Source organism: Tubulanus polymorphus, chromosome 8 (assembly GCF_964204645.1).
Source record: "Tubulanus polymorphus chromosome 8, tnTubPoly1.2, whole genome shotgun sequence".
NCBI lineage: Eukaryota > Metazoa > Nemertea > Palaeonemertea > Tubulaniformes > Tubulanidae > Tubulanus > Tubulanus polymorphus.
Window position 1 is genome coordinate 16,126,146 of NC_134032.1, and position 23,904 is coordinate 16,150,049.

Here is a 23,904-nt window from a genome sequence, read left to right on the forward strand (position 1 = left end):
TAACGTAATCTTCTTTGTAAACCATCACATTTCTATTTTGACAGCTCCGACGTCATTTCGGATAGCTGGACCGGAATTCGTGGCTCATGGTAAGACTGGCTGTCGGTCTCTATCTCTTCGAACGCAAAATTCCACAGGCAACCAGTCTAGGGGTAGGGTTAGTCCGATACCGGGTTCTAGGGTTAGGGTTAGTTGTAGTTACTGTAAGGATGGTGTCCGGCGCTGATTCCGATATCGGGTCCCGTGATTCGCCATTTTCTCGTGAAAGTGACATCAACGACGTAAATAAACTGTGTGTGACGATAGTTTATTAATTATCTGTGTAGCTGATTGATTGATTGTAGCTGCTGCTGCTGCTGCTGCACCTGTCTTTGCTGGTTTAATTGATTCATATAGACATGGGTTGTATCATTGGATCGGTAAGATATCAATCCACTTAAATCCCGACCAAATCTCTACTCCTCCGCTCCGGCTCCGTCCACTTTCTTTTTCTTAAATTGCTTCTTCCTTATTTTTTCGAAACTCTGTTTTTGCGTGATTCAGATCTCAGTTATCCCGTGACTAACAGCAGTTTTTCCAAGTCCAAAAAGCCATGGAAATAACCGTTTATTCTCTGTGGTAAAACGTGTGGAAAATTAGAAAATGCTGAGCGGTTTCAAAGTGACAGTTTCCTTCAATTATGAAGACTAAGGCCTCAGGTGCCTAATTGTCTTTCTAACTCAGTTCTTATAACAACAGGGGGAGTTGTCATTTTCCAAATTAACACATTTACATGAAATGACTACAGTCGCTAACCAACCCTCTATTGTTAGTTTCACTGAGAACCTTAGTGTCAGTGGTATATCGCTAACGGGACCCCTGACACTAAGTCGCGGAAGCTATATACGCGGTGATTTTAAATTCTTTTTAATTCAACTCTAATTATATCATCACTACTCAGCTCTCATTCAACCGATTACACAAAATTAACTATCATTGCAAACCTCTGATCTTTCTTGTTCTTACTGTTGTGTTTATTTAGTCATTTTGTCATCGTATTTTGTGTATGAAACGATTTTTCATGACTTATCAAATATCCACGAGTCGCGCAAAGCGGTATCTATTGTTGTGTTGCTAAGATATTGATTTTTTCATGCGGGTGAGTCTCGCGAGGAACCGTTTTTTAGTAAAACAAAAGCGGTACTAAAATATTTCTAGAGGCAATTTCCAGCCACTTGAACTTCAAATATATTCTTTGGAGTGTAAACAATGAAAAGATAACAACATAAGGTCAGTGTAGGTAGTTTATTTATTGAAATCGGATGAGTAGTTGCCGAGTACTGAGTGGTTAAAGTGCCGACTGAGAGCCAGTCGGCAATTTCGACGTAAAATAACGACTACGTGACTGGGTGGGTGGTTCACGCGAGCTCTTTAGTATTGGCAGTATACGGAACTCCGCGAACCGGCCATTCTCAGAACTGGGTGAATTGTTAGTGTACATTATAGCAACGCGTGCCGCATAAACTCAATAATGAAGCTGCAGAAATAGTCGGAATGATACACAGACCCGTCAGCGCCACAAACATCTAAAACTTCTAGTTTATTTAATCAAGCCTAGTCCAATAATCATGGTTAAATGGAGTTTAATTATTGATTGTGTATTGTTTTACAGTTAGCGTGTTGTTTCGGCAGTGCTGCGTGCAGTCTCTGTTGTGCCTGTTGCCCGTCATGCGCCAACTCCACGGCTACGAGAATAGCATACGCGTTCACTCTACTGATCGGTACTATCATCGCTTGTATCACTCTGGCGCCCGGGTTACGGGAAAGTTTAAACAAGGTCGGTATCAATCTCTGAATAATAGACTGTTCGTTTAACTGTGATTTACACTCAGATTTAGAGAATTGTCGAACTAGGTTCAGAACCTATGGAATTAGGTTCAGAACTATGGAACTAGGTTCAGTAACTGTGGAACTGGATGTGGAACTGTGGAACTAGATCCACAACTGTGGAACTGGGTCCAGGACTGTGGCACTGGATCCATGACTGTGGAACTGGATCCAGAACTGTGGAACTGGATCCATGACTGTGGAACTGGATCCATGACTGTGGAACTGGATCCAGAACTGTGGAACTGGATCCATGACTGTGGAACTGGATCCAGAACTGTGGAACTGGATCCAGAACTGTGGAACTGGATCCATGACTGTGGAACTGGATGTGGAACTGTAGAACTGGATCCTGAATTGTAGAACTGGGTCCAGAACTGTGGAACTGGATCCAGAACTGGAACTGGCTTCACGACTGTGGAACTGGCTCCATGACTGTGGAACTGGCTCCATGACTGTGGAACTTGGTTTTATGTAATGATGAATTATTGTTTGATTGTTTCAGATCCCGTCATTATGTAATGATAATCTCGTACACGGGAAGCTGATGGATTGTGATAAGATCGTCGGTTATATGGCTGTATATCGAATTTGTTTTGCTCTTACTTGTTTCTTCTTCCTGTTCTGTGTTCTAATGATCAGCGTTCGGTCGTCTAAAGATCCACGTTCTAAAATTCAAAACGGGTAAGAATTCAATTTCAATCAGGTCATTTTATGAACTTGTTTCTAAAAGTCGATTAATCAGCGATAGATCGAGGAAGCCCTAAGTCCGTTGAGAGTAGTTGGGGTAGCCCTAAGTCCGTTGAGAGTAGTTGGGGTAGCCCTAAGTCTCTTGAGAGTAGTTTGGGTAGCCCTAAGTCCCTTGAGAGTAGTTGGGGTAGCCCTAATTCCCTTGAGAGTAGTTGGGGTAGCCCTAAGTCTCTTGAGAGTAGTTGGGGTAGCCCTAAGTCCGTTGAGAGTAGTTGGGGTAGCCCTAAGTCCCTTGAGAGTAGTTGGGTAGCCCTAAGTCCGTTGAGAGTAGTTGGGGTAGCCCTAAGTCCCTTGAGAATAGTTGGGGTAGCCCTAAGTCCCTTGAGAGTAGTTGGGTAGCCCTAAGTCTGTTGAGAGTAGTTGGGGTAGCCCTAAGTCCCTTGAGAGTAGTTGGGGTAGCCCTAAGTCCCTTGAGAGTAGTTTGGGTAGCCCTAAGTCCCTTGAGAGTAGTTTGGGTAGCCCTAAGTCCCTTGAGAGTAGTTGGGTAGCCCTAAGTCCGTTGAGAGTAGTTGGGGTAGCCCTAAGTCCCTTGAGAGTAGTTGGGGTAGCCCTAAGTCCCTTGAGAGTAGTTGGGGTAGCCCTAAGTCCCTTGAGAGTAGTTGGGTAGCCCTAAGTCTGTTGAGAGTAGTTGGGGTAGCCCTAAGTCCCTTGAGAGTAGTTGGGGTAGCCCTAAGTCTCTTGAGAGTAGTTGGGGTAGCCCTAAGTCTCTTGAGAGTAGTTGGGGTAGCCATAAGTCCCATGAGAGTAATACGGGTAGCCCTCAGTCCATTGAGGAGAGTAGTTCGCGTAGCTCTAAGACCTTTAAGAGTAACCCAAAGGCCCTTGGGAGTAGTTGGGGTAGCCCTAAGTCCCTTGAGTGTAGTTGGGGTAGCCCTAAGTCTCTCGAGAGTAATAAGGGTAGCCCTAAGTCCATTGAGGAGAGTAGTTCGCGTAGCTCTAAGGCCCTTAAGAGTAACCCGAAGGCCCTTGAGAGTAGTTTGGGCAGCCCTAAGTCCGTTGAGAGTAGTTGGGGTAGCCCTAAGTCTCTTGAGAGTAGTTTGGGCAGCCCTAAGTCCGTTGAGAGTAGTTGGGGTAGCCCTAAGTCTCTTGAGCGTAGTTGGGGTAGCCCTAAGTCCCTTGAAAGTAATAAGGGTAGCCCTAAGTCCATTGAGGAGAGTAGTTCGCGTAGCTCTAAGGCCCTTAAGAGTAATCCGAAGGCCCTTGAGAGTAGTTTGGGTAGCCCTAAGTCCCTTGGTTTATATAATTATTCCACCAGCTGATGCTGATAATTGATATATTGTATTTTAGGTTCTGGTTCTTTAAGATATTGATACTGATTGGAGTAGTTGTTGGAGCGTTTTTTATTCCGCGCGGTAGTTTCGAGACGGCCTGGATGTATATCGGTTTAATCGGTGGTTTCCTTTTTATTATCATTCAACTGATATTGATAGTTGATTTCGCTCACGCCTGGAATGAATCTTGGGTCGGTAATTATGAGGAGACAGAGAATAAAGGCTGGTATTACGGTAAGTTTACTGTATCTTACACAATGAGGGGAATCCTGCCTCCGCAGGAATTTGAACCTGATGGCATCTCGCTACATTCAGCCACGGCACGAACCCCTGCCACAGTAGACCGAGTGCGCAGGTACATGCGCAGATTTGCCGCACAAAATCTTGCGGCACCAATCAGATTGCTCGTTAATCGCTGAGTTAAATTTCACGGAAGAACTATAAATGGGAAAACCCGGGCTGAAATAAAACAGGATTTCTGATTGGGAGTATGATTGAGGGGGTGAGTTAGACCTACCGGAGGAAGGAAGGGGTCAGAATATGATGGCTGCTTTATGGCCAGGAATTTGGGGGCTTTAGTTATTTTGATCTCGTAAATACTCGGAAAAACTGAGTAGATGACTATGTGGAGTCAGTTGAACCGAGTTTGACTGTAGATGACTCTATGTGGAGTCAGTTGAACCGAGTTTGACTGTAGATGACTATGTGGAGTCAGTTGAACCGAGTTTGACTGTAGATGACTCTATGTGGAGTCAGTTGAACCGAGTTTGACTGTAGATGACTCTTATGTGGAGTCAGTTGAACCGAGTTTGACTGTAGATGACTATGTGGAGTCAGTTGAACCGAGTTTGACTGCAGATGACTCTATGTGAAGTCAGTTGAACCGAGTTTGACTGTAGATGACTCTAAGTGGAGAGTCTGATTTGTTATTAATTGTTTATTTAAGGTTTACTGGTGTTTACCATACTGTTCTATCTGATGTCTATTACTGCTGTTGTTTTGATGTATGTCTACTACACAAAGGTCAGTATCTACCCCCCCCCTCCCTGCTCCCCCCACTCCCTCCCGAAGAACCCATGTCTCTGATTGAACTCGTTTTTTATTGTAGTCCGATGATTGCTCTTTGAACAAGTTCTTCATCAGTTTCAACATGATTCTGGTTGTCATAGCGAGCATTGTTTCAATTCTACCAGCTATTCAAGAAGGTCAGGGTCACAGCTGAAATACGAAAATTAAATTGTGAAATACTTCAGAGATTTGATTGTATTAGTGATATATAGATCACAAGTATTGTATCTGGTTGGTTAACTGTCATTGGTCGGTTAACTGTCATTGGTCGGTTAACTGTCATTGGTCGGTTAACTGTCATTGGTCGGTTAACTGTCAGTGGTCGGTTAACTGTCAGTGGTCGGTTAACTGTCATTGGTCGGTTAACTGTCAGTGGTCGGTTAACTGTCAGTGGCTTGGTTAATTTTCAGTGGGTTGGTTAAGTGTCATTAGTTGGTTAACTGTCAGTGCGTTGGTTAACTGTCGGTGTGTTGGTTAACTGTCATTGGTTGGTTAACTGTCAGTGAGTTGGTTAACTGTCAGTGGGTTGGTTAACTGTCTGTGTTGAATATTTACAGCAAATCCAAGATCTGGTTTGTTACAATCATCTATCATTGGTTTGTACGTGATGTATTTAACCTGGTCTGCTATGACTAATGATCCAAGTAAGTACTATTTATCATCCACTTCCACATTCTCAGCACCCAGTTCCACTCGATCCACATTCCGCTTAATTCTGGATTGAAATTTGATTAAACTGACAATTATTGAATTAGGGCTAGGGGTCGTTTTCTTAATCATGACTTGATCTTAAAGATCAGTTAGTTCTAAAGCTGCTAATGAACTGATCCGAGGGTTTGGTTTATGGTGGACTCTAAAGATCAGTCAGTTCTAAAGCTGCTAATGAACTGATCCGAGGGTTTGGTTTATGGTGGACTCTAAACATCAGTTAGTTCTAAAGCTGCTAATGAACTGGTCCGAGGGTTTGGTTTATGGTGGACTCTAAAGATCAGTTAGTTCTAAAGCTGCTAATGAACTGGTCCGAGGGTTTGGTTTATGGTGGACTCTAAAGATCAGTTAATTCTAAAGCTGCTAATGAACTGGTCCGAGGGTTTGGTTTATGGGGGACTCTAAAGATCAGTTACTTCTAAAGCTGCTAATGAACTGGTCCGATGGTTTGGTTTATGGTGGACTCTAAAGATCAGTCAGTTCTATAGCTGCTAATGAACTGGTCCGAGGGTTTGGTTTATGGTGGACTCTAAACATCAGTTAGTTCTATAACTGCTAATGAACTGATCCGAGGGTTTGGTTTATGGTGGACTCTGAAGAATTAATAGATTTTCTCTGATTTTGTTTCAGATGCGAATTGTAAACCGTCAATTTTCAACAGCACTGCGACTAGTACAACCCCCGGCGATAACTACTCAGTGAAGTTTGATTGGGTGACGATTCTAGGGCTCGTAATCTGGTTCATCTGCGTACTCTACTCCAGGTATGTGTCTCATAGGTGGCGCCGCTATTATTCTACGATTAATGTCTACTATAATTCATGACGTAATCTAAAAAATTTGATTTAATTTATCATGATTGTATGATTCTGTGAACTGCCCCACCAGTATACAAATATAAGTGCTAGGAGAAATAAAGATTAATTTTAGACGGTTAAAGAATGATGACAGCAGGCGCCGATCGAGGATTCTTTCCAGGAGGAGGTTCATAAAAAATGTTAATGTTAAAATGCTGACTAAAATCTCTAATGATAGGGGGCCTATACGGCAAATTGTTTGACCAAACATAAGATGATATGGTACTCGATTAAGGATTTAAAAATTTTTTTGGTAGCAGAGCGGGGGGCCATGACCCCTGAAACCCCCTGGATCCGAGCCTGAACAAATAATCTTGCCTTGAGATTTGAGACGTGTTCATACGCTGAAAGGACTTCCATCTCTTGCTCCAAACCTATCGATGCACATTACAGTCAGTAGTTTATTGATGGCTCAAAATGGAATGAACGTTTGAATTTTATTTCCAGTATCCGTACAAGCAGTCACAGTCAGGTTGGCAAGATTACGATGCAAGGCGCAGAAAAATCTGTCATCGAAGCTTCATCTTCTGGTGAGTTTTAAATCTTCACTTTACTCACTCCTCAGGGAAGGGTTCTTTCACTGTGCCTCTCAGCAGGGTTCACTGTTACTCCCAGTGAAGGGTTCTTTCACTGTGCCTCTCAGCAGGGTTCATTGTGACTCCCAGTGAAGGGTTCATTCACTGTGCCTCTCAGCAGGGTTCACTGTTACTCCCAGATAAGGGTTCATTCACTGTGCCACTTAGCAGGGTTCACCGTGACTCCCAGTGCAGGGTTCTTTCACTGTGCCACTTAGCAGGGTTCACCGTGACTCCCAGTGAAGGGTTCTTTCACTGTGCCACTCAGCAGGGTTCACCGTGACTCCCAGTGAAGGGTTCTTTCACTGTGCCACTCAGCAGGGTTCACCGTGACTCCCAGTGAAGGGTTCTTTCACTGTGCCACTAAGCAGGGTTCACTGTTACCGGTTACACTATGATGCTCAGCAGGGTTTCATTTCTAATTCTTGTCTCAGTTTGTGATATGGTTGTTGATGTTTGCTGCTGCTGCTGCTGCTGCTGCTGCTGCTCTTCTGTTTTCTGGGGTGTATTTTCATTCTGGAATCTGATAGATACCGTCGATTCCTCTTTTGACCTCAAAATGAATGATTTCAAGTTCAATTATCACCGTTTTAGAACCATTGCTACTAAGAAAATGTGGCTTTAATTCCATTAACTCCAATTAGAGTTCACTGGAGTCGACTGTATTTAGATCTTGTGGTTGATTAAGAAGCACTTCTCTCTCTCTGTCTCACTGGTTTATTTATAAAATATCGGATTCAAATTGATTTTCAGATGATAAACTCGTCTCCAATGGTAAAGTTACTATGATTATTTTATCTCTGAATTATTTTCCCCGGGTGTCTCGGGAAAAACAGGAATCAGAATCAAATCATTATTATAAATAGATGAATTCACCTATTTTGAAATAAACTGCATATTCTTTGCTTCGTGATAAAGAACACGTTTGCTTGAACGCATTTTCATCTCGATATACTTTAAAACTTCCTTTGAAGATTTGGAAAATTAAAAATGACACTTCTGAAAATTATTGAATATTTCAATGAAATTGTTGAAAGTGATTTGTTTCTGATTTTTCAAGCATGATTTTTACTCCTCTGAGGATGATGGAAGCTTTTGCGTTTTAACAGAAATTCCGAATTTGAAGCAATGAAATTAATTTTCATTTGTGCAGCACGGGGAAGGTGTTACCCGGATAAAGTCCTAATCCGTAATTTAGTGATCCTGAATATTCTATTTTGCCGTTTTTTCGCAGCTGAGGAGATAATTTTGAAGGAGCATTCTCCGATTGTTGAAGGTACCGATTGTGTCCAGCAGGGGGCAGCAGCGCTGAGTTGATAATTAAGATGGCACGCAGTGCGTTTAAGGGCTGCCTATTGATATTATATTTGTAAACAATTGTGAGTGGGGGCTGCACTGTAAATATTAGTAGACAGTTAGACAGCGGCTCTCTGTCTAAAGTCCAAACCGGTAGCCCCTCGTTTCACTCAGTCGCAGTCAGTGCTGCCCCCTGGTGTGTATGTTGTATGTCGACCCATTTTGATTCAAATGTAAATTATTTTTTGTTGCTTCATTTTCTTTCACCTTTTTAGCCTAACATTCTACATGTATTAGTTTGATCAACCAGTCTCAGTTTGACCTCGAGTATATGACTCAGTTTGACCTCGAGTATATGACTCAGTTTGACCTCGAGTATATGACTCAGTTTGACCTCGATTGTATGACTCAGTTTGACCTCGATTGTACGAGGACGTTCAGTTAGTGAATGCACGCTCTCACACACTATACTTGCTACGTACATAGTTTTTCTACCTTGTCTTTTAGAGTAACTATATAAACAGTTCATATATGAAAGATCTTTAAGGCCTCCCCCTCCCTACCCACCCCCAGATTTTCTATCATCTACCTAACAATGGATTAATTCAGTAAATCAGAGTTAGAATAACATCTCTCCCTGCGCAGCATGTATTAGATAAACATCAGTGTCACTAGTTGCATCTTTAGTCATTCATCTCATTTTGCGGTTTTGCATGATATCATTAGAATGATTCATTGACTAGATTCGATGATGACCAGTACCTCCCCCTGGTGGTTGTATGTTCAATGACCGGTAACTCCCCCTGGTAAATGTACATTCAATGACCAGTAACTTCCCCTGGCAGTTGTATATTCAATGACCAGTAACTCCCCCTGGCAGTTGTATATTCAATGACCGGTAACTCCCCCTGGCAGTTGTATATTCAATGACCGGTAACTTCCCCTGGCAGTTGTATATTCAATGACCAGTAACTTCCCCTGGCAGTTGTATATTCAATGACCAGTAACTTCCCCTGGCAGTTGTATATTCAATGACCAGCAACTTCCCCTGGCAGTTGTATATTCAATGACCAGTAACTTCCCCTGGCAGTTGTATATTCAATGACCAGCAACTTCCCCTGGCAGTTGTATATTCAATGACCAGTAACTTCCCCTGGCAGTTGTATATTCAATGACCAGCAACTTCCCCTGGCAGTTGTATATTCAATGACCAGTAACTTCCCCTGGCAGTTGTACATTCAATGACCAGTAACTCCCCCTGGCAGTTGTATATTCAATGACCAGTAACTTCCCCTGGCAGTTGTATATTCAATGACCAGCAACTTCCCCTGGCAGTTGTATATTCAATGACCAGTAACTTCCCCTGGCAGTTGTATATTCAATGACCAGTAACTTCCCCTGGCAGTTGTACATTCAATGACCAGTAACTTCCCCTGGCAGTTGTATATTCAATGACCAGTAACTTCCCCTGGCAGTTGTATATTCAATGACCAGTAACTTCCCCTGGCAGTTGTATATTCAATGACCAGTAACTTCCCCTGGCAGTTGTATATTCAATGACCAGTAACTTCCCCTGGCAGTTGTATATTCAATGACCAGTAACTTCCCCTGGCAGTTGTATATTCAATGACCAGTAACTTCCCCTGGCAGTTGTATATTCAATGACTAGTAACTTCCCCTGGCAGTTGTATATTCAATGACCAGTAACTTCCCCTGGCAGTTGTATATTCAATGACTAGTAACTTCCCCTGGCAGTTGTGTATTCAATGACCGGTAACTCCCCTGGTAAATGTATATCCAATGACCAGTAACTCCCCCTGCTGGTTGTATATTGAATAATGACTATAGTAACTCCCCCTGGTGGTTGTATTTTTAGGAACCCCAAACGTAGATGTCGAGGATGGTAAGAAGGTGTTTGATGATGAAGAAGATGCGGTCTCCTATAGTTACAGCTTCTTTCATTTCATGTTTTTCTTGGCTTCGCTTTACGTGATGATGACTCTTACAAACTGGTACAAGTAAGTATAGAAAACCACGCAGTGACAGCTGCCCACTTCTGTCAGAGTGACAGCTGCTGCCCTTCAACGCCCGCTGTCATCCATGTTACTTCTGAGATCGAATATGCCCAATTTTGAATAATTACCGGTAATTAGAATTAAAAGACCTGGGGCCGGTTGCTCAAAAGTTAGTTGACGATAACTGGTGGATAAATATCATAGTAACAATGAAGTCTTAATTGTTACTATGTCAACTATCCACTGGTAAACTTTAACTATTGAGAAACCGCATCCTTTGCAGTTCCACAGTTACGAGATTTGACTTACGAGTCGATACGTTGAAAACGAACTAATTTCAACTCTTTTGAACGACTGCAGCCCCTCTGGATCCTGTAGACTGCTGGTACAATACCCACCGCTGATAAAATGATGGATTATATGACGAATTCCATTGCTGCTTCGGTTAATTGAATTCTTGCAAGCCCTGAAGCAAGTGCAGTCAGTGCCTACTTAATATTCAGGCCAAAAGAAATATTAATACAGTATCAATAATTCAGAATTCACTTAATGAATATTTCTGCTATTTCTGCGATATTGATTCAATGAAATTCAATCTCGTGTTTGCGTCATTTTTTAATTTCAGACCGAGTTCAGATTTTAAGACGTTGAACAGTAACATGCCGTCTGTTTGGGTGAAGGTCAGCTCTAGTTGGGTTTGTATGGTGATCTATTTGTGGACGCTCGTCGCTCCTATTGTGCTGAAAGATCGAGAATTCAATTAAAATCTCGAGATCCATCTGAGAATGATCCTCCCTGGTATCGATATCAAACAACAGTAAGAGACTATCTAATAAATCAGGGGGGGAGGTGCTCAAATGTCTGTCAGAGTTATTCCACTGTATCACTTAATCAACCGCTAGAATTACCAAACTTTTGAACAAATGCAGTCATGGGATGATACGTGAGGGGGCGAGTCTTGATTGAGTGTTTCAGTTTGTTATCTCTGCCGGGGAGGTCAGGGACAACCATAGTTCTATCCGTTAATCTTTTACATACGAGACCTAAAAAACACTAAAAGCATGGTTCCCACAGAACAGGGAAATTGGAAAAAACTTGGGAATTTTTAAACTGTTTGGAAATATTTGGGAATTTGAAATTTCCCTCAAATCAAGGAAATATTTGGAAAATTCATTTACATTACACGTATTTCATTTGCCAAGGGCAACTTTCTTCAGCGATTTCCCCTGAGAATCACCTTTATCAACCTGGTTCCACTGAAGTGTTGACTATAACATGATGGTATGCGTTCATTTCCATTTGGGAAAATTGAAATATCACCCATGAAATACTTGGGAAAAACCTCGTAATTTTTAATTCATGTAAACGCGGGAACCATGTAAAGGACAAATTATATTCAAAAAGATGATATTGTAAATAGAGTTGATGTTATATAATGCACTGTGTATGTTTGATGTGCTTTAAACAGCAGGCGGTATTAGAAGCTGTTCTGGAGGTCAAAGTTACCGGTACTAAAACCAATAGTACCTCTCAGAACAAGAGGCATCCTGACCTAGAGGTACCCTTCTGATGGTCGCAATATCTGGCACTAAACCTGAAGGACCCCAGACATTCTGAATGTACCTGAAGCTTGGTTGTGTATTGTTCATGAAGGATATGAAATATTCGAGGAATTTTCTGATCTGCTATAAAGAAATTTGTACTGAGATTTTCATGTTTAACTTATAGATGTAAAATCTACGTGTTTCAGTGCTGTACATTATAACTCGTGCTAAACCCTGATATATATACGTGAAACTCACTTGCCAGAATGTTTTGTGTCAAATTGTATATAACAAAATTGTATTGAATTGAATATTTATCGGATGATGATAATATTCACTCTTCAGACGGACGAAATGTTGTGGAACATTGAAATTCAGATATTTATTTATTTATTTCAAACTTGTTAACAACGAACTATCGGTTATAACGAACGGAGCTGTTGCTCAAAAGTTGACATAATGACCATTAGAATGGCATTGTTACTATGGTATTTTTCCGCCAGAAATTTTCAGATTTTTGATTCAATCGCCCCCAGAATTGGTGAAAACAATAAACATTAATCAAGTGATAATTAATATAACATCAATTATAATTATGATTATTATGATAAATACACACAGAACTATATTGATTTATTGTATATGTAACTGGTAGAGACTATTCTTACTCCTCAACACTTATTACAATGTACAATGTTTGTTTGTTTGTTTTTATAATATGCTGTAAATAAAAGTATAATATACATTGTCGTTTATCCGTAGAATCAAGATTTGTCTTATCAAGCCCAACAGAAGCCCGGCAAATACAACCCCGCAGTTATAACCCCAGACAGGAACCTAGGACAACTCTAATCAGGACCACTCTGGATCAGTGTCAGTAATTACTGGATTCGAACCCGGGTCACCCCTGTACATCCTCTCTTCAGCATCAGGACCACTCTGAATCAGTATCAGTAATTACTGGGCTCGAACCCGCGACACCCCTGTACATCCTCTATTCAGCATCAGGACCACTCTGAATCAGTGTCAGTAATTACTGGGTTCGAATCCGGGACACACCCTGTACATCCTCTATTCGGCATCAGTACCACACTGAATCAGCATCAGTAATTACTAAGATATCAACATTTTACCGTACGGTGCTGCCGCTATGCTCATTGTTAGCGGGATTTTCATACACCAACGAAAGTCTACTCTGGCAAGCTAGGGTTACGGAGTATAAGTGGACAGCACGTCGATTGCCAGAGTTGACTTTAGTTAGTGTATGAAAATCCCGCTAACGATGAGCATAGCGGCAGCACCGTACGGTCGTGACACCCCCTGTACATCCTCTTATCAGCATCAGGACCACTCTGAGTCAGTATCAGTAATTACTTCGTTCGAACCCGGAACACCCCTGTACATCCTCTATTCAGCATCAGGACCACTCTGAATCAGTGTCAGTTATAACTAAGATATCAACATTTTACCGTACGGTGCTGCCGCTATGCTCATTGTTAGCGGGATTTTCATACACTAACGTAAGTCTACTCTGGCAAGCTAGGGTTACCGAGTATAAGTGGACAGCACGTCGATTGCCAGAGTTGACTTTAGTTAGTGTACGAAAATTCCGCTAACGATGAGCATAGCGGCAGCACCGTACGGTCGTGACACCCCCTGTACATCCTCTTATCAGCATCAGGACCACTCTGAATCAGTATCAGTAATTACTGGATTCGAACCCGGGACACCCCTGTACATCCTCTATTCAGCATCAGGACCACTCTGTATCAGTATCAGTAATTACTTCGTTCGAACCTGGGACACCCCTGTACATCCTCTATTCAGCATCAGGACCACTCTGAATCAGTATCAGTAATTACTGGATTCGAACCCGGGACACCCTGTACATCCTCTATTCAGCATCAGGACCACTCTGTATCAGTATCAGTAATTACTTCGTTCGAACCCGGGACACCCCTGCACATCCTCTATTCAGCATCAGGACCACTCTGTATCAGTATCAGTAATTACTTCGTTTGAACCCGGGACACCCCTGTACATCCTCTATTCAGCATCAAGACCACTCTGATTCGGTGCCAGTAATTACATCCTCTATTCAGCATCAGTACCACTACGAATCAGTGTCAGTAATTACTGGGGTCGAACCCGGGATATCGGCTAAGTTTAATATAATGCTTTGATCGCCATCTATTGGATTTTGGATGGACTCACTAGATTGCTCTTATTTGTCTCACTGACTCTTCTTTAATTCGTTAAAATCACACTCCCCATCTGGTGGATTTTTAGGCTACTACAGTCTAATGATAGTTATTTCCACCAGATGGCGAGTGTGATTTTAACAGATTAAAGAAGAGTCAGTGAGACAAGTAAGAGCTATCGAGACAGTTCAGCCAAATTCCAATAGATGGCGATCTCGTTGGAAATCTCGATATCCACTCCACGTCGGGCATCAAAGTACATCCTCTATTCAGCATCAGGACCACTCTGAATCAGTATCAGTAATTACTGGGCTCGAACCCGCGACACCCCTGTACATCATCTATTTAGCATCAGGACCACTCTGAATCAGTATCAGTAATTACTGGGCTCGAACCCGCGACACCCCTGTACATCATCTATTCAGCATCAGGACCACTCAGAATCAGTAGCAGTAATTACTGGGCTCGAACCCGGAACACCCCTGCACATCCTATATTCAGCATCAGGACCACTCTGAATCAGTAACAGTAATTACTGGGCTCGAACCCGGAACACCCCTGCACATCCTCTATTCAGCATCAGGACCACTCTGAATCAGCATCAGTAATTACTGGGCTCGAACCCGGAACACCCCTGTACATTATCTATTCAGCATCAGGACCACTCTGAATCAGTATCAGTAATTACTGGGCTCGAACCCGCGACACCCCTGTACATCCTCTATTCAGCATCAGGACCACTCTGAATCAGTGTCAGTAATTACTAAGATATCAACATTTTACCGTACGGTGCTGCCGCTATGCTCATTGTTAGCGGGATTTTCATACACTAACGTAAGTCTACTCTGGCAAGCTAGAGTTACGGAGAATAAGTGGACAGCACGTCGATTGCCAGAGTTGACTTTAGTTAGTGTACGAAAATTCCGCTAACGATGAGCATAGCGGCAGCACCGTACGGTCGTGACACCCCCTGCACATCCTCAATTCAGCATCAGGACCACTCTGAATCAGTATCAGTAATTACTGGGCTCGAACCCGCGACACCCCTGTACATCCTCTATTCAGCATCAGGACCACTCTGAATCAGTGTCAGTAATTACTAAGATATCAACATTTTACCGTACGGTGCTGCCGCTATGCTCATTGTTAGCGGGATTTTCATACACTAACGTAAGTCTACTCTGGCAAGCTAGAGTTACGGAGAATAAGTGGACAGCACGTCGATTGCCAGAGTTGACTTTAGTTAGTGTACGAAAATTCCGCTAACGATGAGCATAGCGGCAGCACCGTACGGTCGTGACACCCCCTGCACATCCTCAATTCAGCATCAGGACCACTCTGAATCAGTATCAGTAATTACTGGGCTCGAACCCGCGACACCCCTGTACATCCTCTATTCAGCATCAGGACCACTCTGAATCAGCATCAGTAATTACTGGGCTCGAACCCGGAACACCCCTGTACATCCTCTATTTAGCATCAGGACCACTCTGAATCAGTATCAGTAATTACTGGGCTCGAACCCGCGACACCCCTGTACATCCTCTATTCAGCATCAGGACCACTCTGAATCAGTGTCAGTAATTACTAAGATATCAACATTTTACCGTACGGTGCTGCCGCTATGCTCATTGTTAGCGGGATTTTCATACACTAACGTAAGTCTACTCTGGCAAGCTAGAGTTACGGAGAATAAGTGGACAGCACGTCGATTGCCAGAGTTGACTTTAGTTAGTGTACGAAAATTCCGCTAACGATGAGCATAGCGGCAGCACCTTACGGTCGTGACACCCCCTGCACATCCTCAATTCAGCATCAGGACCACTCTGAATCAGTATCAGTAATTACTGGGCTCGAACCCGCGACACCCCTGTACATCCTCTATTCAGCATCAGGACCACTCTGAATCAGTGTCAGTAATTACTAAGATATCAACATTTTACCGTACGGTGCTGCCGCTATGCTCATTGTTAGCGGGATTTTCATACACTAACGTAAGTCTACTCTGGCAAGCTAGAGTTACGGAGAATAAGTGGACAGCACGTCGATTGCCAGAGTTGACTTTAGTTAGTGTACGAAAATTCCGCTAACGATGAGCATAGCGGCAGCACCGTACGGTCGTGACACCCCTGCACATCCTCTATTCAGCATCAGGACCACTCTGAATCAGTATCAGTAATTACTGGGCTCGAACCCGCGACACCCCTGTACATCCTCAATTTAGCATCAGGACCACTCTGAATCAGTATCAGTAATTACTGGGCTCGAACCCGCGACACCCCTGTACATCCTCAATTTAGCATCAGGACCACTCTGAATCAGTATCAGAAGTTACTAAGATAACAACATTTTACCGTAAGGTGCTGCCGCTATGCTCATTGTTAGCGGGATTTTCATACACTAACGTAAGTCTACTCTGGCAAGCTAGGGTTACGGAGTATAACTGGACAGCACGTCGATTGCCAGAGTTGACTTTAGTTAGTGTACGAAAATTCCGCTAACGATGAGCATAGCGGCAGCACCGTACGGTCGTGACACCCCCTGTACATCCTCTTATCAGCATCAGGACCACTCTGAATCAGTATCAGTAATTACTGGATTCGAACCCGGGACACCCCTGTACATCCTCTATTCAGCATCAGGACCACTCTGTATCAGTATCAGTAATTACTTCGTTCGAACCTGGGACACCCCTGTACATCCTCTATTCAGCATCAGGACCACTCTGAATCAGTATCAGTAATTACTGGATTCGAACCCGGGACACCCTGTACATCCTCTATTCAGCATCAGGACCACTCTGTATCAGTATCAGTAATTACTTCGTTCGAACCCGGGACACCCCTGCACATCCTCTATTCAGCATCAGGACCACTCTGTATCAGTATCAGTAATTACTTGGCTCGAACCCGCGACACCCCTGTACATCATCTATTCAGCATCAGGACCACTCAGAATCAGTAGCAGTAATTACTGGGCTCGAACCCGGAACACCCCTGCACATCCTATATTCAGCATCAGGACCACTCTGAATCAGCATCAGTAATTACTGGGCTCGAACCCGGAACACCCCCTGTACATCCTCTTATCAGCATCAGGACCACTCTGAATCAGTATCAGTAATTACTGGATTCGAACCCGGGACACCCCTGTACATCCTCTATTCAGCATCAGGACCACTCTGTATCAGTATCAGTAATTACTTCGTTCGAACCTGGGACACCCCTGTACATCCTCTATTCAGCATCAGGACCACTCTGAATCAGTATCAGTAATTACTGGATTCGAACCCGGGACACCCTGTACATCCTCTATTCAGCATCAGGACCACTCTGTATCAGTATCAGTAATTACTTCGTTCGAACCCGGGACACCCCTGCACATCCTCTATTCAGCATCAGGACCACTCTGTATCAGTATCAGTAATTACTTCGTTTGAACCCGGGACACCCCTGTACATCCTCTATTCAGCATCAAGACCACTCTGATTCGGTGCCAGTAATTACATCCTCTATTCAGCATCAGTACCACTACGAATCAGTGTCAGTAATTACTGGGGTCGAACCCGGGATATCGGCTAAGTTTAATATAATGCTTTGATCGCCATCTATTGGATTTTGGATGGACTCACTAGATTGCTCTTATTTGTCTCACTGACTCTTCTTTAATTCGTTAAAATCACACTCCCCATCTGGTGGATTTCTAGGCTACTACAGTCTAATGATAGTTATTTCCACCAGATGGCGAGTGTGATTTTAACAGATTAAAGAAGAGTCAGTGAGACAAGTAAGAGCTATCGAGACAGTTCAGCCAAATTCCAATAGATGGCGATCTCGTTGGAAATCTCGATATCCACTCCACGTCGGGCATCAAAGTACATCCTCTATTCAGCATCAGGACCACTCTGAATCAGTATCAGTAATTACTGGGCTCGAACCCGCGACACCCCTGTACATCATCTATTTAGCATCAGGACCACTCTGAATCAGTATCAGTAATTACTGGGCTCGAACCCGCGACACCCCTGTACATCATCTATTCAGCATCAGGACCACTCAGAATCAGTAGCAGTAATTACTGGGCTCGAACCCGGAACACCCCTGCACATCCTATATTCAGCATCAGGACCACTCTGAATCAGTAACAGTAATTACTGGGCTCGAACCCGGAACACCCCTGCACATCCTCTATTCAGCATCAGGACCACTCTGAATCAGCATCAGTAATTACTGGGCTCGAACCCGGAACACCCCTGTACATTATCTATTCAGCATCAGGACCACTCTGAATCAGTATCAGTAATTACTGGGCTCGAACCCGCGACACCCCTGTACATCCTCTATTCAGCATCAGGACCACTCTGAATCAGTGTCAGTAATTACTAAGATATCAACATTTTACCGTACGGTGCTGCCGCTATGCTCATTGTTAGCGGGATTTTCATACACTAACGTAAGTCTACTCTGGCAAGCTAGAGTTACGGAGAATAAGTGGACAGCACGTCGATTGCCAGAGTTGACTTTAGTTAGTGTACGAAAATTCCGCTAACGATGAGCATAGCGGCAGCACCGTACGGTCGTGACACCCCCTGCACATCCTCAATTCAGCATCAGGACCACTCTGAATCAGTATCAGTAATTACTGGGCTCGAACCCGCGACACCCCTGTACATCCTCTATTCAGCATCAGGACCACTCTGAATCAGTGTCAGTAATTACTAAGATATCAACATTTTACCGTACGGTGCTGCCGCTATGCTCATTGTTAGCGGGATTTTCATACACTAACGTAAGTCTACTCTGGCAAGCTAGAGTTACGGAGAATAAGTGGACAGCACGTCGATTGCCAGAGTTGACTTTAGTTAGTGTACGAAAATTCCGCTAACGATGAGCATAGCGGCAGCACCGTACGGTCGTGACACCCCCTGCACATCCTCAATTCAGCATCAGGACCACTCTGAATCAGTATCAGTAATTACTGGGCTCGAACCCGCGACACCCCTGTACATCCTCTATTCAGCATCAGGACCACTCTGAATCAGCATCAGTAATTACTGGGCTCGAACCCGGAACACCCCTGTACATCCTCTATTTAGCATCAGGACCACTCTGAATCAGTATCAGTAATTACTGGGCTCGAACCCGCGACACCCCTGTACATCCTCTATTCAGCATCAGGACCACTCTGAATCAGTGTCAGTAATTACTAAGATATCAACATTTTACCGTACGGTGCTGCCGCTATGCTCTTTGTTAGCGGGATTTTCATACACTAACGTAAGTCTACTCTGGCAAGCTAGAGTTACGGAGAATAAGTGGACAGCACGTCGATTGCCAGAGTTGACTTTAGTTAGTGTACGAAAATTCCGCTAACGATGAGCATAGCGGCAGCACCGTACGGTCGTGACACCCCCTGCACATCCTCAATTCAGCATCAGGACCACTCTTAATCAGCATCAGTAATTACTGGGCTCGAACCCGGAACACCCCTGTACATCCTCTATTCATCATCAGGACCACTCTGAATCAGCATCAGTAATTACTGGGCTCGAACCCGGAACACCCCTGTACATCCTCTATTTAGCATCAGGACCACTCTGAATCAGTATCAGTAATTACTGGGCTCGAACCCGCGACACCCCTGTACATCATCTATTCAGCATCAGGACCACTCTGAATCAGTATCAGTAATTACTGGGCTCGAACCCGCGACACCCCTGTACATCATCTATTCAGCATCAGGACCACTCAGAATCAGTAACAGTAATTACTGGGCTCGAACCCGGAACACCCCTGTACATTCTCTATTCAGCATCAGGTCCCCTCTGAATCAGCATCAGTAATTACTGGGCTCGAACCCGGAACACCCCTGTACATCATCTATTCAGCATCAGGACCACTCTGAATCAGTATCAGTAATTACTGGGCTCGAACCCGCGACACCCCTGTACATCATCTATTCAGCATCAGGACCACTCAGAATTAGTAACAGTAATTACTGGGCTCGAACCCGGAACACCCCTGTACATCCTCTATTCAGCATCAGGACCACTCTGAATCAGTAACAGTAATTACTGGGCTCGAACCCGGAACACCCCTGCACATCCTCTATTCAGCATCAGGACCACTCTGAATCAGTAACAGTAATTACTGGGCTCGAACCCGGAACACCCCTGCACATCCTCTATTCAGCATCAGGACCACTCTGAATCAGCATCAGTAATTACTGGTCTCGAACCCGGAACACCCCTGTACATCCTCTATTCAGCATCAGGACCACTCTGAAACAGCATCAGTAATTACTGGGCTCGAACCCGCAACACCCCTGTACATCATCTATTTAGCATCAGGACCACTCTGAATCAGTATCAGTAATTACTGGGCTCGAACCCGCGACACCCCCTGTACATCATCTATTTAGCATCAGGACCACTCTGAATCAGTATCAGTAATTACTGGGCTCGAACCCGCGACACCCCTGTACATCCTCTATTCAGCATCAGGACCACTCTGAATCAGTGTCAGTAATTACTAAGATATCAACATTTAACCGTACGGTGCTGCCGCTATGCTCATTGTTAGCGGGATTTTCATACACTAACGTAAGTCTACTCTGGCAAGCTAGGGTTACCGAGTATAAGTGGACAGCACGTCAATTGCCAGAGTTGACTTTAGTTAGTGTATGAAAATTCCGCTAACGATGAGCATAGCGGCAGCACCGTACGGTCGTGACACCCCCTGTACATCCTCTTATCAGCGTCAGGACCACTCTGAATCAGTATCAGTAATTACTGGATTCGAACCCGGGACACCCCTGTACATCCTCTATTCAGCATCAGGACCACTCTGTATCAGTATCAGTAATTACTTCGTTTGAACCCGGGACACCCCTGTACATCCTCTATTCAGCATCAAGACCACTCTGATTCGGTGCCAGTAATTACATCCTCTATTCAGCATCAGTACCACTTCGAATCAGTGTCAGTAATTACTGGGGTCGAACCCGGGATATCGGCTAAGTTTAATATAATGCTTTGATCGCCATCTATTGGATTTTGGATGGACTCACTAGATTGCTCTTATTTGTCTCACTGACTCTTCTTTAATTCGTTAAAATCACACTCCCCATCTGGCGGATTTCTAGGCTACTACAGTCTAATGATAGTTATTTCCACCAGATGGCGAGTGTGATTTTAACAGATTAAAGAAGAGTCAGTGAGACAAGTAAGAGCTATCGAGACAGTTCAGCCAAATTCCAATAGATGGCGATCTCGTTGGAAATCTCGATATCCACTCCACGTCGGGCATCAAAGTACATCCTCTATTCAGCATCAGGACCACACTGAATCAGTATCAGTAATTACTGGGCTCGAACCCGCGACACCCCTGTACATCCTCTCTTAAGCATCAGGACCACTCTGAATCAGTAACAGTAATTACTGGGCTCGAACCCGGAACACCCTTGTACATCCTCTATTCAGCATCAGGACCACTCTGAATCAGTATCAGTAATTACTGGGCTCGAACCCGGAACACCCCTGCACATCTTCTATTCAGCATCAGGACCACTCTGAATCAGCATCAGTAATTACTGGGCTCGAACCCGGAACACCCCTGTACATCATCTATTCAGTATCAGGACCACTCAGAATCAGTAACAGTAATTACTGGGCTCGAACCCGGAACACCCCTGTACATCCTCTATTCAGCATCAGGACCACTCTGAAACAGCATCAGTAATTACTGGGCTCGAACCCGCGACACCCCCTGTACGTCATCTATTTAGCATCAGGACCACTCTGAATCAGTATCAGTAATTACTGGGCTCGAACCCGCGACACCCCTGTACATCCTTTATTCAGCATCAGGACCACTCTGAATCAGTGTCAGTAATTACTAAGATATCAACATTTTACCGTACGGTGCTGCCGCTATGCTCATTGTTAGCGGGATTTTCATACACTAACGTAAGTCTACTCTGGCAAGCTAGGGTTACCGAGTATAAGTGGACAGCACGTCGATTGCCAGAGTTGACTTTAGTTAGTGTACGAAAATTCCGCTAACGATGAGCATAGCGGCAGCACCGTACGGTCTTGACACACCCTGTACATCCGCTAACCAGCATCATAACCACTCAGAAACAGTACCAATGGACTGGGTTCGAACCCGGTATATCCTCTATTCAGCATCAGGACCACTTATTAGTGTCAGTTTTATTGTTTATGGCTGGTGACTGGTATTGGATCTAAAACAGGGGACGGCTTTAAGAGTTAAGACCAACTTAATAGTTTTACAGTCAATCTAATAACTGACTTTGAAAAGGTCCAAGCTAAGAGGGGAGGCAGGATCCAGGCTGAGAGGGGAGGCAGGATCCAGGATGAGAGGGGGTCGATGGATCCAGGCTGCAGATTGCTCCTGCATTGAAGTGTATACTTGGTACTTATCAGTCTTGAATAGACGGAGCTACGACAACCAACAGGCGGAAAATATAAAAGCATAGATTTTATTGAACAAGATGCAATCAGCAAACCAGTATTCGACTAAAAACTGGTTTAAAGAAAACTAACAAAAAATAAAAAACCCGCAATTTGGTTGGCATATATTATTCAATTTACTGTTCGATCAACACAACAAAATACAACACAAAAAATCAACAAAATACAACACAAAAAATCAACAAAATACAACACAAAAAATCAACAAAATACAAAGATATTTCGATCAACACAAGCTCAACACAACAAAATCAACAAAATACAACACAAAAAATCAACAAAATACAAAGATATTTTTTTCGATACTAACTTAGTATACTTAAGCGTTACACCACACAAAACAGTTTTGATACTAGACTCCACCCAACATCCGACCCTCTTAATAACAACTACAGACTTAACAAATTCTACTACATAAAACTTTAATAAATTTTCAACTTTAACTTACATCATTTAAAACAGTATTTGATACTAGACTCCGCCCAAACATCCGACCCTCTTACAACTTATAAAACGTTATATTAAACAAAGATATTTTCAACTAACTTTAATTACTTTGATTATTACAAATTGTTTTGATACTATGATATATTATTCTATATTATGATTCACATTAAATACTACTTAAAAAATAGTGTAGCTACAACAATGTCTTTGATTCAGGAAATACCACAAATCTGATATGAGAAATTTAAGACCAAGAAATGACCTTGTTAATTTTATCATCAATTACTCTCAATTATAAACAAAGTCATCAATCGAGCATTCTATGATATCAATCATTTATTTTTGAAGTTGATGGATTTTGTGTTTTTTTGTGTGAGTTTGTGTTTGATTTTATTTGGTTGAGTGTTTTTACTCGTTAATTGAGTCCATAGAATGCTTATAACCGATGACGTTTGAAATGATCAAGTCACTGTTTACCGTACGTCCTCCTCAGTCGCCAGAGACTGCTCTTCCAATTCACCAGAAAGCGGTATTTCATGAAAAACACTTAACACTTACAATCAATATCAACATAATAATCATTCTCTAACAATATAAGATAATAATGGAGTGATTTTATTAATCCTCTCAGCAATTTCAATAAATGCGCAAATTAAAAATTACATAGAAAAATATTGTAGCTACAATCGTCAATTTCTGCAAACCCATAAATTACCGAAAATAACAAAATACCTGACTATGAAAATAGTATTAGAGGAAACTCGATTATATTGGATAAAGTTATCATCGAGTAAAACTTGATGAAACTTGATT

General features: G+C 43.0%; 1 protein-coding gene across 2 annotated transcripts; it reads left to right on the plus strand.

Moving 5' to 3' along the window:
- The first annotated feature begins 255 nt into the window (after nt 1-255).
- On the plus strand, nt 256-12,693 carry LOC141909574 (serine incorporator 1-like). 2 transcript variants are annotated; one of them, XM_074800032.1, is made up of 12 exons: nt 256-419; nt 1,652-1,816; nt 2,372-2,550; nt 3,904-4,121; nt 4,834-4,910; nt 4,996-5,092; nt 5,513-5,599; nt 6,294-6,426; nt 6,967-7,049; nt 7,848-7,868; nt 10,267-10,408; nt 11,031-12,693. In XM_074800032.1, the coding sequence occupies exons 1-12, from the start codon at nt 399-401 to the stop codon at nt 11,167-11,169; spliced, it is 1,362 nt and encodes a 453-aa protein (XP_074656133.1). In that variant the 5' UTR covers nt 256-398; the 3' UTR covers nt 11,170-12,693. The 2 variants fall into 2 exon arrangements, with proteins under 2 accessions (XP_074656133.1, XP_074656134.1); XM_074800033.1 differs by lacking the exon at nt 7,848-7,868.
- Nucleotides 12,694-23,904: the final 11,211 nt, after the last annotated feature.

Excerpts from the sequence above, each read along its gene's own strand:
- LOC141909574 (XM_074800032.1), top strand. The coding sequence starts at position 399 with ATGGGTTGTATCATTGGATCG. Across the intron at positions 5,093-5,512 it reads TCTACCAGCTATTCAAGAAG|CAAATCCAAGATCTGGTTTG; the intron begins GTCAGGGTCACA and ends GAATATTTACAG. Across the intron at positions 7,869-10,266 it reads TGATAAACTCGTCTCCAATG|GAACCCCAAACGTAGATGTC; the intron begins GTAAAGTTACTA and ends TTGTATTTTTAG.